This window comes from Scyliorhinus canicula, chromosome 10 (assembly GCF_902713615.1).
Source record: "Scyliorhinus canicula chromosome 10, sScyCan1.1, whole genome shotgun sequence".
Taxonomy (NCBI): Eukaryota; Metazoa; Chordata; class Chondrichthyes; order Carcharhiniformes; family Scyliorhinidae; genus Scyliorhinus; species Scyliorhinus canicula.
Window position 1 is genome coordinate 4,143,596 of NC_052155.1, and position 14,374 is coordinate 4,157,969.

General features: G+C 61.5%; 1 protein-coding gene across 1 annotated transcript in view; it reads left to right on the forward strand.

The window, feature by feature from the left end:
• The first annotated feature begins 371 nt into the window (after positions 1-371).
• Positions 372-14,374, forward strand: part of ttc19 (tetratricopeptide repeat domain 19) — a 38,125-nt gene continuing 24,122 nt past the window's right edge. Inside the window, exons 1-4 of the mRNA XM_038808535.1 lie at positions 372-564; positions 3,256-3,344; positions 10,007-10,117; positions 13,934-13,972. Coding sequence (XP_038664463.1) covers positions 408-564; positions 3,256-3,344; positions 10,007-10,117; positions 13,934-13,972 — 396 coding nt within the window. The 5' untranslated portion in view covers positions 372-407. The remainder of the gene's footprint in view (positions 565-3,255; positions 3,345-10,006; positions 10,118-13,933; positions 13,973-14,374) is intronic.

The following is a 14,374-nucleotide window of genomic DNA, read 5'->3' on the forward strand; positions in this document are numbered from 1 at the left end:
TGCAGTCTCTCCTTCCTTCCCTATGTACGGTATGCATTGTCTGTACAGCATGCAAGAAACAATACTTTTCACTGTCTACTAATACATGTGACAATAATAAATCAAATCAAATCAAAGGAGGCTGTCCTTTTAAGAGTCCCAGGATGCTTTCCCTTTAAGAGTCAGGGTGTTGACCCTTTAAGAGTCTCAGGATGCTGTCTCTTTAAGAGTGCAGGGTGCTGTCCCTTTAAGTGTCCCAGGATGCTGTCCCTTTAAGACTGTGAGGATCCTGACCCTTTAAGAGTCCCAGGTTGCTGTCCCTTTAAGAGTCGAAGGATGCTATCCCTTTAAGACTGTGAGGATCCTGTCCCTGATAACGTGACGGTTGTTTCCGGTGGGTGACGTGTTTCCGCTCCGTTGCCAGGGTGATGCTGCGCACCGCCGGCTGTCGGGCCCTGGTCTCTGGGCGGAGATTCCGCACCTGGAGCCGGGGGTCAGAGCGGGGCCGCCCCCGGGAGCCCATCCTGCAGCCCAGCACAAAGCGGAACTCAGCGGGCCCGGGGACCCTCAGCGCGGTCGGACTGGGTAAGACCTGACCCCGCCCCCTGCGCTCCGACCCCGCCCCCCGACCCCCCCGCGACCCCGCCCCCCCCCCCCGCGCTCCGACCCCGCCCCCGACCCCGCCCCCCCCGCGACCCCGCCCCCCCCCGCGACCCCGCCCCCCCCGCGCCCGACCCCCCCGCGCCCGACCCCCCCGCCCCCTGCGCTCCGACCCCGCCCCCGACCCCCCCGCGCCCGACCCCCCCGCGCCCGACCCCCCCCGCGCCCGACCCCCCCCGCGCCCGACCCCCCCCGCGCTCCCCGCCCCCCCCCCCCCCCGCGCTCCCGCCCCCCCCGCGCCCCGACCCCCCCCGCGCTCCCGCCCCCCCCGCGCCCCGACCCCCCCGCCGCCCCGACCCCCCCCCGCGCCCCGACCCCCCCCCGCGCCCCGACCCCCCCCCGCGCCCCGACCCCCCCCCGCGCCCCGACCCCCCCGCGCCCCGACCCCCCGCGCCCCGACCCCCCCCGCGCCCCGACCCCCCCGCGCCCCGACCCCCCCGCGCCCCGACCCCCCCCGCGCCCCGACCCCCCCGCGCCCCGACCCCCCCCGCGCTCCGACCCCCCCGCGCTCCGACCCCCCCCCGCGCTCCGACCCCCCCCTCGCCCCGTGACGCCCGTCCCCCCCCTCGCCCCGTGACGCCCGTCCCCCCCGCGCCCCGTGACGCCCGTCCCCCCCTCGCCCCGTGACGCCCCCCCCCCCCCCCTCGCCCCGTGACGCCCGTCCCCCCCCTCGCCCCGTGACGCCCGGCCCCCCCCTCGCCCCGCGACGCCCTTCCCCCCCCTCGCCCCGTGACCCCCGTCCCCCCCCCTCGCCCCGTGACGCCCGTCCCCCCCTCGCCCCGTGACGCCCGTCCCCCCCCTCGCCCCGTGACGCCCGTCCCCCCCTCGCCCCGTGACGCCCGTCCCCCCCCTCGCCCCGTGACGCCCGTCCCCCCCCCTCGCCCCGTGACGCCCGTCCCCCCCCTCGCCCCGTGACGCCCGTCCCCCCCCTCGCCCCGTGACGCCCGTCCCCCCCTCGCCCCGTGACGCCCGTCCCCCCCCTCGCCCCGTGACGCCCGTCCCCCCCCTCGCCCCGTGACGCCCGTCCCCCCCCTCGCCCCGTGACGCCCGTCCCCCCCTCGCCCCGTGACGCCCGTCCCCCCCCTCGCCCCGTGACGCCCGTCCCCCCCCCCGCCCCGTGACGCCCCGTCCCCCCCCTCGCCCCGTGACGCCCGCCCCCCCCCTCGCCCCGTGACGCCCGTCCCCCCCCTCGCCCCGTGACGCCCGTCCCCCCCCTCGCCCCGTGACGCCCGTCCCCCCCCTCGCCCCGTGACGCCCGTCCCCCCCTCGCCCCGTGACGCCCGTCCCCCCCCTCGCCCCGTGACGCCCGTCCCCCCCCCTCGCCCCGTGACGCCCGTCCCCCCCCTCGCCCCGTGACGCCCGTCCCCCCCTCGCCCCGTGACGCCCGTCCCCCCCTCGCCCCGTGACGCCCGTCCCCCCCTCGCCCCGTGACGCCCGTCCCCCCCCTCGCCCCGTGACGCCCGTCCCCCCCTCGCCCCGTGACGCCCGTCCCCCCCTCGCCCCGTGACGCCCGTCCCCCCCCTCGCCCCGTGACGCCCGTCCCCCCCTCGCCCCGTGACGCCCGTCCCCCCCTCGCCCCGTGACGCCCGTCCCCCCCTCGCCCCGTGACGCCCGTCCCCCCCTCGCCCCGTGACGCCTGTCCCCCCCTCGCCCCGTGACGCCCGTCCCCCCCCCTCGCCCCGTGACGCCCGTCCCCCCCCCTCGCCCGTGACGCCCGTCCCCCCCTCGCCCCGTGACGCCCGTCCCCCCCCTCGCCCCGTGACGCCCGTCCCCCCCCTCGCCCCGTGGCGTCCGCCCCCCCCCCAACGCCCCGTGGCGTCAGCCCCCCCCCAACGCCCCGTGGCGTCCGCCCCCCCCCCAACGCCCCGTGGCGTCCGCCCCCCCCCCCCCAACGCCCCGTGGCGTCCGCCCCCCCCCCCCAACGCCCCGTGGCGTCCGCCCCCCCCCCCCAACGCCCCGTGGCGTCCGCCCCCCCCCCCCAACGGCCCGTGGCGTCCGCCCCCCCCAACGCCCCGTGGCGTCCGCCCCCCCCCCCCCCCAACCCCCCGTGGCGTCCGCCCCCCCCCCAACGCCCCGTGGCGTCAGCCCCTCCCCCCAACGCCCCGTGGCGTCCGCCCCCCCCCCCCCAACGCCCCGTGGCGTCCGCCCCCCCCCCAACGCCCCGTGGCGTCCGCCCCCCCCCCAACGCCCCGTGGCGTCCGCCCCCCCCCAACGCCCCGTGGCGTCCGCCCCCCTCCCAACGCCCCGTGGCGTCCGCCCCCCCCCCCAACGCCCCGTGGCGTCCGCCCCCCCCCCCAACGCCCCGTGGCGCCCCCCCGCCCCGTAATGCCCGACCCACCCCCTCGCCCGTGACCCCCGACCCCCCCTGCCCCGTGACCCCGGCCCTGACCCCGCGCCACCTACCCCGTGACCCCGGCCCTGAGCCCCTGACCCCGGGCCTGACCCCGCGGCCCCTACCCCGTGACCCCGGACCTGACCCCGCGGCCCCCACCCCGCGGCACCGCCCCCCCGCCCCGTGACCCGTGCCCCCGGACCTCACGCCACCGACCCGGGCCCCCGGACGCCCCCCTCTCTCTGACTGTGTGTTCTCTGTCCCCCCCCCCCCCCCCCCCCCAGTGAGCCTCGCTTTCAGCTTCTTCTCCCAGGACCAGAAGGAGCAGCCGAATCCGGAGGATGACATCATTCTGCTCATCAAAAAGGCCAAGGTTTGCGTTTCATCCTCAAATCAAACTGGCTGCAACTGGCAGGGAATCCACCGCGGGAGTGTGACCCCCTAACACAGGGTCATTACCCGGGAGGGGGCAACCCAGCTGCTCCCCCAACCCCCTCGCCACACCCCCGCCCCTCGCCCAAGCGCGATCAACTACACAAAGACGGGACAGCAAGGTGGCTCAGCAGGTTCGTCCTGTAGCCTCACGGCACTGAGGTCCCAGGTTCGATCCCTGCTCTGGGTCACTGTCCGTGTGGGGTTTGCACATTCTCCCCGTGTTTGCGTGGGTTTCGCCCCCACAACCCAAAGATGTGCAGGCTAGGTGCATTGGCCACACTAAACTGCCCCTTAATTGGAACATATTAATTGGGTACTCTAAATTTACTTTTTTTTTTAATTGCTCAAAGACGACAGTTGGATACAACTGAGACTTTATTTCTCTAAGATGTGTGGCCTCCCACAGCAGCTGGCGAAATGGCTGGAGCATGGAGGACATGCACATTTATACTCCGCCTACTGGGTGGAGCCAGCAGGCAGGGACTACCGCTGTACCTGTAGTACAGATCCTACCATACATCACCTAAGATAGGTGCAACAGTGGTTTACCACATTCACCCCCTGTTGAGTCCGGCGGGAGTGGTGGAGAACTATATACAACGATTAAATTTTACATTTACAATATTTGAGAGAAAAAAAATGTCTCTTGAAGTCCAGTGGACCAATACGAGGTTTAACCGGTCCGGGGCCTTGATGTGCCGCTGGGAACGACGGAGTGGTGGTGGCGGCGATGCCGATGCTGGTCTAGTCTTCGGTGACTCCGGGAGCGTGCCAAAATCCTCTTCATCCTTGGGCGTGGGCAGGGGGAGGACGGATGGACCTGGGGGGGGGGGGGTTGCTGCTGGATGCGCGGGGGGAAGGGAGGGTGGCGCCGAGCCGGAGGGGTGCATGTGTGGATCCTGCTGGTGCCAGGTGCCTGAGGGGGACAGTATCTTGGCGGCCATCGGGGTACGCCACTTAGGCATACCGGGTGTTCGCATGGAGCAACTGCACCCTCTCCACCAACGGGTCCGCCTTGTGGAGTCGGACATGCCTAAGGAGCAGGGCGGGTCCTGGAGCTGCGAGCCAAGTCGGGAGCGACACCCCGGATGTGGAATTCTGGGGAAGGCAAAAAGACATTCATGGGGTGTGTTATTCGTGGCGATGCACAGCAGTGACCGAATGGAGTGTAGTGCATCAGGGAGGACCTCCTGCCAGCGGGAGGCCGGGAGGTTCCAGTTCTCCCTCTCTACCTATCCGTTTCCCCGGGGGTTATGGCTTGTCGTCCTGCTGAAATGAAATGAAAATCGCTTATTGTCACGAGTAGGCTTCAAATGAAGTTACTGTGAAAAGCCCCTAGTCGCCACATTCCGGCACCTGTCCGGGGAGGCTGGTACGGGAATTGAACCGTGCTGCTGGCCTGCCTTAGTCTGCTTTCAAAGCCAGCGATTTAGCCCTGTGCTAAACCAGCCCCAAGGTAATCGCTGGAGGCAATACCCCTGCTGAGCAGGAACTGACGCAGCTCATCGCTCATGAATGAGGATCCCCTGTCACTGTGGCCGTAAACGGGGAAACCGAACAGAGTGAAGATTATGTTGAGGGCCTTGATGATGGTGGCAGACGTCATATCGGGGCACGGGATGGCGAAGGAGAACCTGGAGAATTCATCGACCGCACTGAGAATATACGTGTTGCAGTCGGTGGAGGGGAGGGGCCCTTTGAAATCCACTCAAAGGGGCGGGAGGCCTTCACCAGGCGCGCACGGTCCGGCCGGTAGAAGTGCGGCTTGCACGCCGCACAGACCTGGCAGTCTCTGGTGATTGTCCGTATTTCCTCGACGGAGTAGGGCAGATTGCGGGCCTTTATAAAATGGTACAACCATATGACTCCCAGGTGACAAAGGACGTCGTGCAGGGCCTGGAGTCGGTCTACTTGTGTGCTGGCCCTGTCCCTCGGGGTAGGGCGTCTGGGGGCTCGTTGAGTTTGCCGGGGCGATACAAAATCTCATAATTGTAGGTGGAAAGCTCGATCCTCCACCTCAAGATCTTATCATTCTTGATCTTGCCCCGCTGTGTGTTGTTGAACATGAAGGCTACCGACCGTTGGTCAGTGAGGAGAGTGAGTCTCCTGCCGGCCTGGTAATGCCTCAAATGCCGCACAGCTTCAACGATAGCTTGGGCCTCTTTTTTTCGACGGATGAGTGCCGCATATCTGAGGCATGAAGGGTGCGGGAAAAGAATGCCACGCATCTGCCTGCCTGATTGAGGGTGGCGGCTAGGGCGACGTCTGATGCGTCGCTCTCTACTTGAAAGGGCAGAGTCTCGTCTACTGCATGCATCCCGGCCTTGGCGATATCGGCTCTGATACGGGCGAAGACCTGTTATGCCTCGGCCGTCAGGAGAAAATGGGTGGACTGTATGAGAGGGCGGGCCTTGCCGCATAGTTTGGGACCCACTGGGCGTAGTATGAAAAGAACCCAAGGCAGCGTTTGAGGGCCTTGGGGCAGTGGGGGAGGGGGGGGCTCCATGTGGGGGTGCATGCAGTCGGGATCGGGCCCCAGAACTCTGCTGGACCACATAGCCGAGGATGGCTAAGTGGGTCGGGCTAAACACGCACTTCTCCTTGTTATGGTGAGGTTTAGGAGAGAGGCGGTGTGGAGAAACTTAGCACGGTTGGCATCGTGGTCCTGCTGGTCGTGGCCGCAGATGGTGACGTTGTCTAGGTACAGAAAGGTGGCCCGCAAATTGTACCGGTCGACCATTCGGTCCATCTCCCTTTGGAAGACCGAGACCCCGTTGGTGACGCCGGAAGGAACCCTGATGCCACCATCTGCCTCGAAAGCAGTGTATGGACGGTCCGATTTACCAACAGGGAGCTGGTGGTTGGCGGATTTGAGGTCGACCGTTGAGAAGACCCGGTACTGTGCATTCCGATTGACCATATCAGATATGCGTGGGAGGGGGCATGCGTCGAGCTGCGTGTACCGATTGATGGTCTGGCTGTAGTCCACGACCATTCTGTGTTTCTCTCCAGTTTTAACCACGACCACTTGAGCTGTTGCTGGCCTCGATGATGCCTTCCCGAAGCAGCCGCTGGACCTCCGACCTGATGAAGGTCCTGTCCTGGGTGCTGTACCGTCTGCTCCTGGTGGCGACGGGTTTGCAATCCGGGGTTAGATTTGCGAAAAGCGAAGGTGGGTTGACCTTTAGGGTCGCGAGGCCGCACACAGTAAGGGGGGTAGGGGCCCGCCGAATTTCAGTGTTGGGCTCTGGAGGTTACACTGGATGTCCAGGCCGAGTAGCAGGGCAGCGCAGAGGTTAGGGAGGATGTAGAGGTGGAAGCCACTGAATTCTACGCCCTGGACCGTGAGTGTGACTATACAGTACCCCCGGACCGCCACGGAATGGGATCCGGAGGCCAGGGAGATTCTTTGGTTGGTGGGGTGTACTGCGAGGGAGCAGCGCCTTACTGTATCCGGGTGGATGACTCGTTCGGTGCTCCCGGAGTCCAGCAGGCAATTGGTCACGGCTGTTGATTTTCACGCTGGTCAATGAGGTGGCCAGGTTGTGCGGAAGAAACTGGTCGATGGTCACAGAGGCGAGTTGTGGTCGGTCGTTGCTGGTGTCGGATGATGGGGAGCCCGGGGGGGGGGCACAGGTCCTGGAACGCTGGCGGTGCCCATGTGCCATGGGGGAGACAAGATGGTGGCGCCCATGGGCCGCATGTGGCGGGGGTTGAACAAGATGGCGGCGCCCATGGGCAGCATGTGTTGCGCGGAGGGGAAGATGGTGGTGCCCACTGGCCGCGTGTGGTCTGAGGGGGAGAAGATGGCAGCGCCCACTGGCCCTGCGTGGTCTGAGGGGGAGAAGATAGCGGTGCCCACTGGCCGCGTGTGGTCTGAGGGGGAGAAGATGGCGGTGCCCACTGGCCGCGTGTGGTCTGAGGGGGAGACGATGGCAGTGCCCACTGGCCCTGTGTGGTCTGAGGGGGAGAAGATGGCGGTGCCCACTGGCCGCACGTGTGGTCTGAGGGGGGAGAAGGTGGCGGTGCCCACTGGCCGCGTTTGGTCTGAGGGGGAGACGATGGTGGTGCCCACTGGCCCTGTGTGGTCTGAGGGGGAGAAGATGGCGGTGCCCACTGGCCGCACGTGTGGTCTGAGGGGGGAGAAGGTGGCGGTGCCCACTGGCTGCGTGTGGTCTGAGGGGGAGACGATGGTGGTGCCCACTGGCCCTGCGTGGTCTGAGGGGGAGACGATGGTGGTGCCCACTGGCCGCGTGTGGTCTGAGGGGGGAGAAGGTGGCGGTGCCCACTGGCCGCACGTGTGGTCTGAGGGGGGAGAAGGTGGCGGTGCCCACTGGCCGCACGTGTGGTCTGAGGGGGAGAAGGTGGCGGTGCCCACTGGCCGCGTGTGGTCTGAGGGGGAGAAGGTGGTGGTGCCCACTGGCCGCGTGTGGTATGAGGGGGGAGAAGGTGGCGGCGCCCATTGTCTGTAAATGAGGGGGTGGGCGTGATAGCAGCGATTGCACGGGCCTGGCACACCGTGGTAAAGTGCCCCTTCTTACCGCAAGCCTTACAAATGGCAGCGCGGGCCGGGCAGCAAAAGTAACATTGGGGACTCCTGGGGTTCGCTAGCTGGCGCGTGGCGCAGGCGTATTGGCTGGGTAAGGCCCCCGCTGGGGCGGCTGTCTGTGGGGTCCACGATGCGTAGGAGGGGTGGGCCGCGCGGTTGGGGGTGTCGGCCTGAATGTTGCGCGAGGCGACCGTCATAGAGAGCGCCAGCTTCTTTGGCTCTGCGAGATTGAGTGTGGCCCCTTCTAACAGTAGCTGGCGTATGAGGTCCGACCCAATCCCCGTAACAAAAGCGTCCCGCGTAAGGAGGGTAGAATGTTCCTTGGCCGTAACGGCCTGACAGTCACAGTCCCGGCCTAGTGGGATTAGGGCCCGCCAGAAGTCTTCTACGGACTCACCAGGACTCACCAGGGAGTTGAGAGCGAGTGGCGAGTACGTGCCTGGCGAAGAGCGTGTTCGTCTTCTGAGTGTAATTTTCTTTGAGAAGCGTCATGGCTTCGGCGCAGTTTGCCGCGTCCTGGATCAGCAGAAAGATGTTTGAGCTCAACTTTGAGTACAGTATCTGTATTTTCTGAGCTTCTGAGATGGGGCTTGGTGCCGAGTTGATGTACGCCTCGAAACAAGCTAGCCAGTGCTGAAAGTCCCTTTTGGCATCGCTTGACTGCGGATCCAGCTGCAGGCGATCCGGTTTGATACGGAGGTTCATCTTTTGAAAATCTTAGAGCAATAAATTGATGCACGATCAATTACACAAAGACGAGAGTTGGATACAACTGAGGCTTTATTGCTCTAAGATGTGTGGCCTCCTACAGCAGCTGGCGAAATGGCTGCAGCATGGGGAGCACGCATATTTATATTCCGCCTACTGGGTGGAGCCAGCAGGCAGGGACTACCGACGTACCTGAAGTACAGGTCCTACCATACATCACCTAATATATAGGTGCAACAGTGGTTTACTACACTCCCAAGCCTCTAAACTGCCCCCTCCTCCCCAGCCTGGGTAGTGATGTTCAGCCATAGCTACCTGGGCTGCATCCTGCAGACACAGATCATGGGGCAAGACCGATTCCTTCGACTGGAGCATAGAATTCAATCTGGTGTGACTGCTTCGTGAAGATTGCGTTGACTCTGTTCTGACGTTGGGTTGCAAAACGGAAGGAAGGAGGTTTAGTGGAATGTGGGACTTTGAACCTGGTCTTCTATCCATTGGTTAACCTAGTTGTCGGTCAACTTTGCTTTGCCATCAGTCCCCCATAACCCAAACTCCCGTGTCTATTTAACCTGTCTAACTCGCTCTGGTTTCAATTGTCCAGCATCTTCCCAGGGAAGAGAATTCACAAACTAATAACCCTCTGAGAAAAATAATCTCCCGCACAACAGGAAACCCCCTCCCACTACCCACCCGGTCAAATCCCCTCGGCATCGTTTGTGCTTCAATAAGATTAGCTCATTCTGCTAAACTCTCAGTTGATGCAGGCCCAACCTTTCTTTATCCGATCAGCCCCTCATCGCAGGAATAAGTCCAGTAAACCTCTGAATTGCTTCCGATAAGGAGGCCAAATCTGTACGTAGCGTTCCTGTACAGCTGCAGTAAAACTTCCCCACTTTTATATTCCAATATGCACCAACATTCCTCACCACTTGTACCTGCAGACTAACGTTTTGTGATTCATGTACAGGACATCCAGCTCCCTCTGTACCTCAGAGTTCAGTAATCTCTCTCCTGCTTTTCGAATCTTCCTGCCAAAGTCGACAAGTTCACACTTACCCCCCCATTATATTCCATCTGCCAAGTTTTTAACCCACCCACTCAATGTGGCTACATCCCGTTGCAGACTCTCCTCCTCCTCCTGACAACTTACTTTCCTCCTCATCCGCAAATTTACATTCAGTCCCTTTATCCAAGGATAGTAAATAGCAGAACCCCAGCATTGCTCCCTGTAGCATTCCACTTGTAACAGCTTAAGGTAACCCATTTATCCCCATTCACTAACCAATCCATGATCCACATTACTGTGTTAATGTCCTGTTACTCTCTGACTCTCTCTGCAGCTCAGTGTTATAACGGGGAAGCTGGAAGATGCTGACCGCTTCTTACACCAGGCCCTAAAGCTTGCCCAGCAGACACGTAACAATCAGGCCATCATCTACACCTACACTCAGGTAAGGGCTTAGGCCCCCATGTCTGAGGGGAAGGAGATTGGGGGTCCATAGGGTGTGACCTCGCTGTGTGCAAGGGGAAGGGGTGTGGCCTCTGTCCAAGGGGAAAGGCTTTGGGGGTCTATAGTGTCTGAGGGGAAGGGGTTTGGGGGTCTATAGGATGCGGTCACAGTGTCTTGAGGTGAAGGTGTTTGGGATCTATAGGGTGTGGTCTCGCAGTGTCTGAGGGGAAGGTGTTTGGGGTCTATAGGGTGTGGTCTCGCAGTGTCTGAGGGGAAGGTGTTTGGGGTCTATAGGGTGTGGTCTCGCAGTGTCTGAGGGGAAGGTGTTTGGGGTCTATAGGGTGTGGTCTCGCAGTGTCTGAGGTGAAGGTGTTTGGGATCTATAGGGTGTGGTCTCGCAGTGTCTGAGGGGAAGGTGTTTGGGGTCTATAGGGTGTGGTCTCGCAGTGTCTGAGGTGAAGGTGTTTGGGATCTATAGGGTGTGGTCTCGCAGTGTCTGAGGGGAAGGTGTTTGGGGTCTATAGGGTGTGGTCACGCAGTGTCTGAGGGGAAGGTGTTTGGGGTCTATAGGGTGTGGTCTCAGTGTCCAAGGGGAAGGGCTGTGGGGGTCTATAGGGTGCGGTCGCGCAGTGTCTGAGGGGAAGGGGTTTGGGGGTCTATAGGGTGTGGTCTCGCAGTGTCTGAGGGGAAGGGCTGTGGGGGTCTATAGGGTGTGGTCTCGCAGTGTCTGAGGGGAAGGGCTGTGGGGGTCTATAGGGTGTGGTCACGCAGTTTCTGAGGGGAAGGGGTGTGGGTGTCTATAGGGTGTGGTCTCGCAGTGTCTGAGGGAAAGGTGTTTGGGGTCTATAGGGTGCGGTCTCGCTGTTTGGGGTCTATAGGGTGTGGTCTCGCAGTGTCTGAGGGAAAGGTGTTTGGGGTCTATAGGGTGCGGTCTCGCTGTTTGGGGTCTATAGGGTGTGGTCACGCAGTGTCTGAGGGAAAGGTGTTTGGGATCTATAGGGTGCGGTCTCGCTGTTTGGGGTCTATAGGGTGTGGTCACGCAGTGTCTGAGGGAAAGGTGTTTGGGATCTATAGGGTGCGGTCTCGCTGTTTGGGGTCTATAGGGTGAGGTCTCGCAGTGTCTGAGGGAAAGGTGTTTGGGGTCTATAGGGCGTGGTCTCGCAGTGTCTGAGGGAAAGGTGTTTGGGATCTATAGGGTGCGGTCTCGCTGTTTGGAGTCTATAGGGTGTGGTCTCGCAGTGTCTGAGGGAAAGGTGTTTGGGATCTATAGGGTGCGGTCTCGCTGTTTGGAGTCTATAGGGTGTGGTCTCGCAGTGTCTGAGGGAAAGGTGTTTGGGGTCTATAGGGTGCGGTCTCGCAGTGTGCGAGGGACACAGGACTCTCGAGAGGGTGTGGTAGGTGACCTGCCATTGTTGCTGGATGTCCTCCCAGTGCTGTAACATTCTGACGGGATTGTCTCCCACTGCGCCTCCCGTGGGATCTAGGAGCCGATTGGGAAGCTCGGTCGTCATCTCGGCAAGAACAGGTTAGCTGTCCCCTCGACAGCATTTATTTCTTTCAGCTTTGGCAGTCATGTTATTCCTGACAGCCTAAAGCTGCAGAGCCTAACAACCTGTTCAGCTCAATCTCCCATCTGAGCAGTGCGAGACCAAGGGCAGCACGGTGGCACAGTGGTTAGCAGTGCTGCCTACGGCACCGAGGACCCAGGTTCGATCCCGACTCTGGGTCACTGCCACGCGGGCAGTGGGAGTTTGCACATTCTCCCCGTGTCTGCGTGGGCTTCACCTCACACAACATAAAGATGTGCAGGGTAGGTGGATTGGTCACGCTAAATTGCCACTGAATTGGAGATAAATAATTGGGTACTCTTTTTAAAAAATAAATAAATAAAATAAAACAAAAAGGAATGTGAGACCAGCCTGGGTGTTAAACTCAACTCTGGGTTCAAGGAAAGCTCTGGAGACTTGAACACAAATTCCAGCCCTGACCTCCCCTTACAGGGGGGGTGCTGCCTTGTCGGGAGGGGCGGTCAGTGCCGAGGGAGCATCGCCCTTTCGGCGGTGACGGGGGGGGGGGGGGGGGGGGGGGGGGGGGGGTGTTCTGTGGTGAGGGGGTGCTGCCCTGGCAAAGGGGTCTGTGATAAGAGGCCACGCCCATGTTGGGGGTGGGTCTGTAGCGAGGGGGCACCATCTTGTCAATGGGGAGTGGCAGCCTGTGATGAGGGGGCACCACTCTGGGCTGTGAGCCCTTACGAAGCCTGTGCTAACACTCGTTCTCGCTCATCTAGAGGAAGGCCGCCGCTGTCTGTAGACCCTGGGTCGTGGAAGGCTTACCGAGCGGCTGTTCTCTGGGGTTCCTCCTGTGGCAGCGAAGCAGGTCCTGCCATGGCTGCCTCTTCAGGGTCCTGCTGCTGCCTCTGGAGAGCCAGGCCTGTCCCCATTCAGCTTGACCGAGTGACAACAGTTTTTTGCAACCTTCCTGTCTCCTTCGCTCTCGTGTAATCCCTAGGCCCTGGTTTCACTCAGGCACTGCATGAAACCTGGTCAAGAGGGGGCCCCTGTAAATCTCCCCGTATCTGCCTGGGTCTCATCCCCAAAACCCAAAGATGTGCAGGGCAGATGGATTGGCCACACTAAATTGTCTCTTCATTGGAAATTTTATTTTCTAAAGTTTAAAAAAAAAGGATGTCCCAGCACTCGCACCTGCTGGATCAGGTCGCTCTGCTTAATCTGTGTGCCTTGCTCACTGTTGAGAGGGATGTATGTGCTCACCCATTCAACAGAGGTCCTGTAGCAGTCACAGAATTACCAGGTTAGTGTACCAAGGGTTAACTGCTGCACTGCAATCCATGGCAATCACACATCTCAATGGTGAGTCAGTGGGTATAACTGGCTCAGCTGTCAGACTGAAGGAATGTTAATTTACGAGTGGTTCAATGACCTCCATTACAACAGAATGTTCATTGTTGTCATGCCTCTCCATTAAAGCTGACATAGTCGGGACTGAACTCATTGGTAACCCCCGTCGCCACATCGCCCCCGGCACGCAGAGGCCTTTTGCCGGTTTCCCCTCGGCCCTCACAATGCCCTCTCTCCCCTGGTAGACAGTGCTGGACCGTGGCGAGCACACCCTCACCTATGGACTCCCCTTGGAGGTGACATAATGTTCAGTGTGTACCATGTTTCTCTGATGCTCAGTAGCAGCGGTTAGCACTGTTGCTTCACAGCGCCAGGGTCCCGGGTTCGATTCCCCGCTGGGTCACTGACTGTGCAGAGTCTGCACGTTTCTCCCCGTGTCTGCGTGGGTTCCCGCCGAGTGCTCCGCTTTCCTCCCACAAGTCCTGAAAGATTTGCTTGTTAGGTGGATTGGCACATTCTGAATTCTCCCTCTGTGTACCCGAACAGGCACCGGAATGTGGCGACTAGGGGATTTTCACAGTAACTTCATTGCAGTGTTAATGTAAGCCTACTTGTGACACTAATCGAGATTATTCTCCCTCTCTTTTTCTCCCTCTCTTTCTCTCTTTTTCTCCCCCTCTCTTTTTCTCCCCCTCTCTTTTTCTCCCCCTCTCTTTTTCTCCCCCTCTCTTTTTCTCCCCCTCTCTTTTTCTCCCCCTCTCTTTTTCTCCCCCTCTCTTTTTCTCCCCCTCTCTTTTTCTCCCCCTCTCTTTTTCTCCCCCTCTCTTTTTCTCCCCCCTCTCTTTTTCTCCCCCTCTCTTTTTCTCCCCCTCTCTTTTTCTCCCCCTCTCTTTTTCTCCCCCTCTCTTTTTCTCCCCCTCTCTTTTTCTCCCCCTCTCTCGCCTCATTGTTCTCTGCAGATGGCTAACCTGGCATTTCTCCGAGGTGACCTACTTAATGTAAGTATGTAGAATGATTTGGCCAGCTCAGCCTGATATCTCCCATGTCCCCACAAACCCAGTGTCCGAACACATTCCCTCCTCCCGCGCCCTCCTGTCTCCCCCAGGCCTTCCTCACCAGCCCACCCACCGTCTTCCCCATGCTTTCCTCATTCCCCCACCCTCCTCCTGTCTCCCCCAGACTCTCCTCATTCCTCCTCCCCCCCCCCCCTCATCCATCTCTTCCCCCCCCCCCCCCCCAGGCCCCCTTCCTCCTTCTTTTCTGCAACACTCCCCTTCCCACCCTCCACAGTCTCCGACATGTCCTCCACTCTCCTCCATCACCATCCTTTCTCCCATCCCAGTTTCTCTCGGGCCCTCCTCTTCCCCCTATCCTCCGGAACCCACCCAATTTTGCCTGGG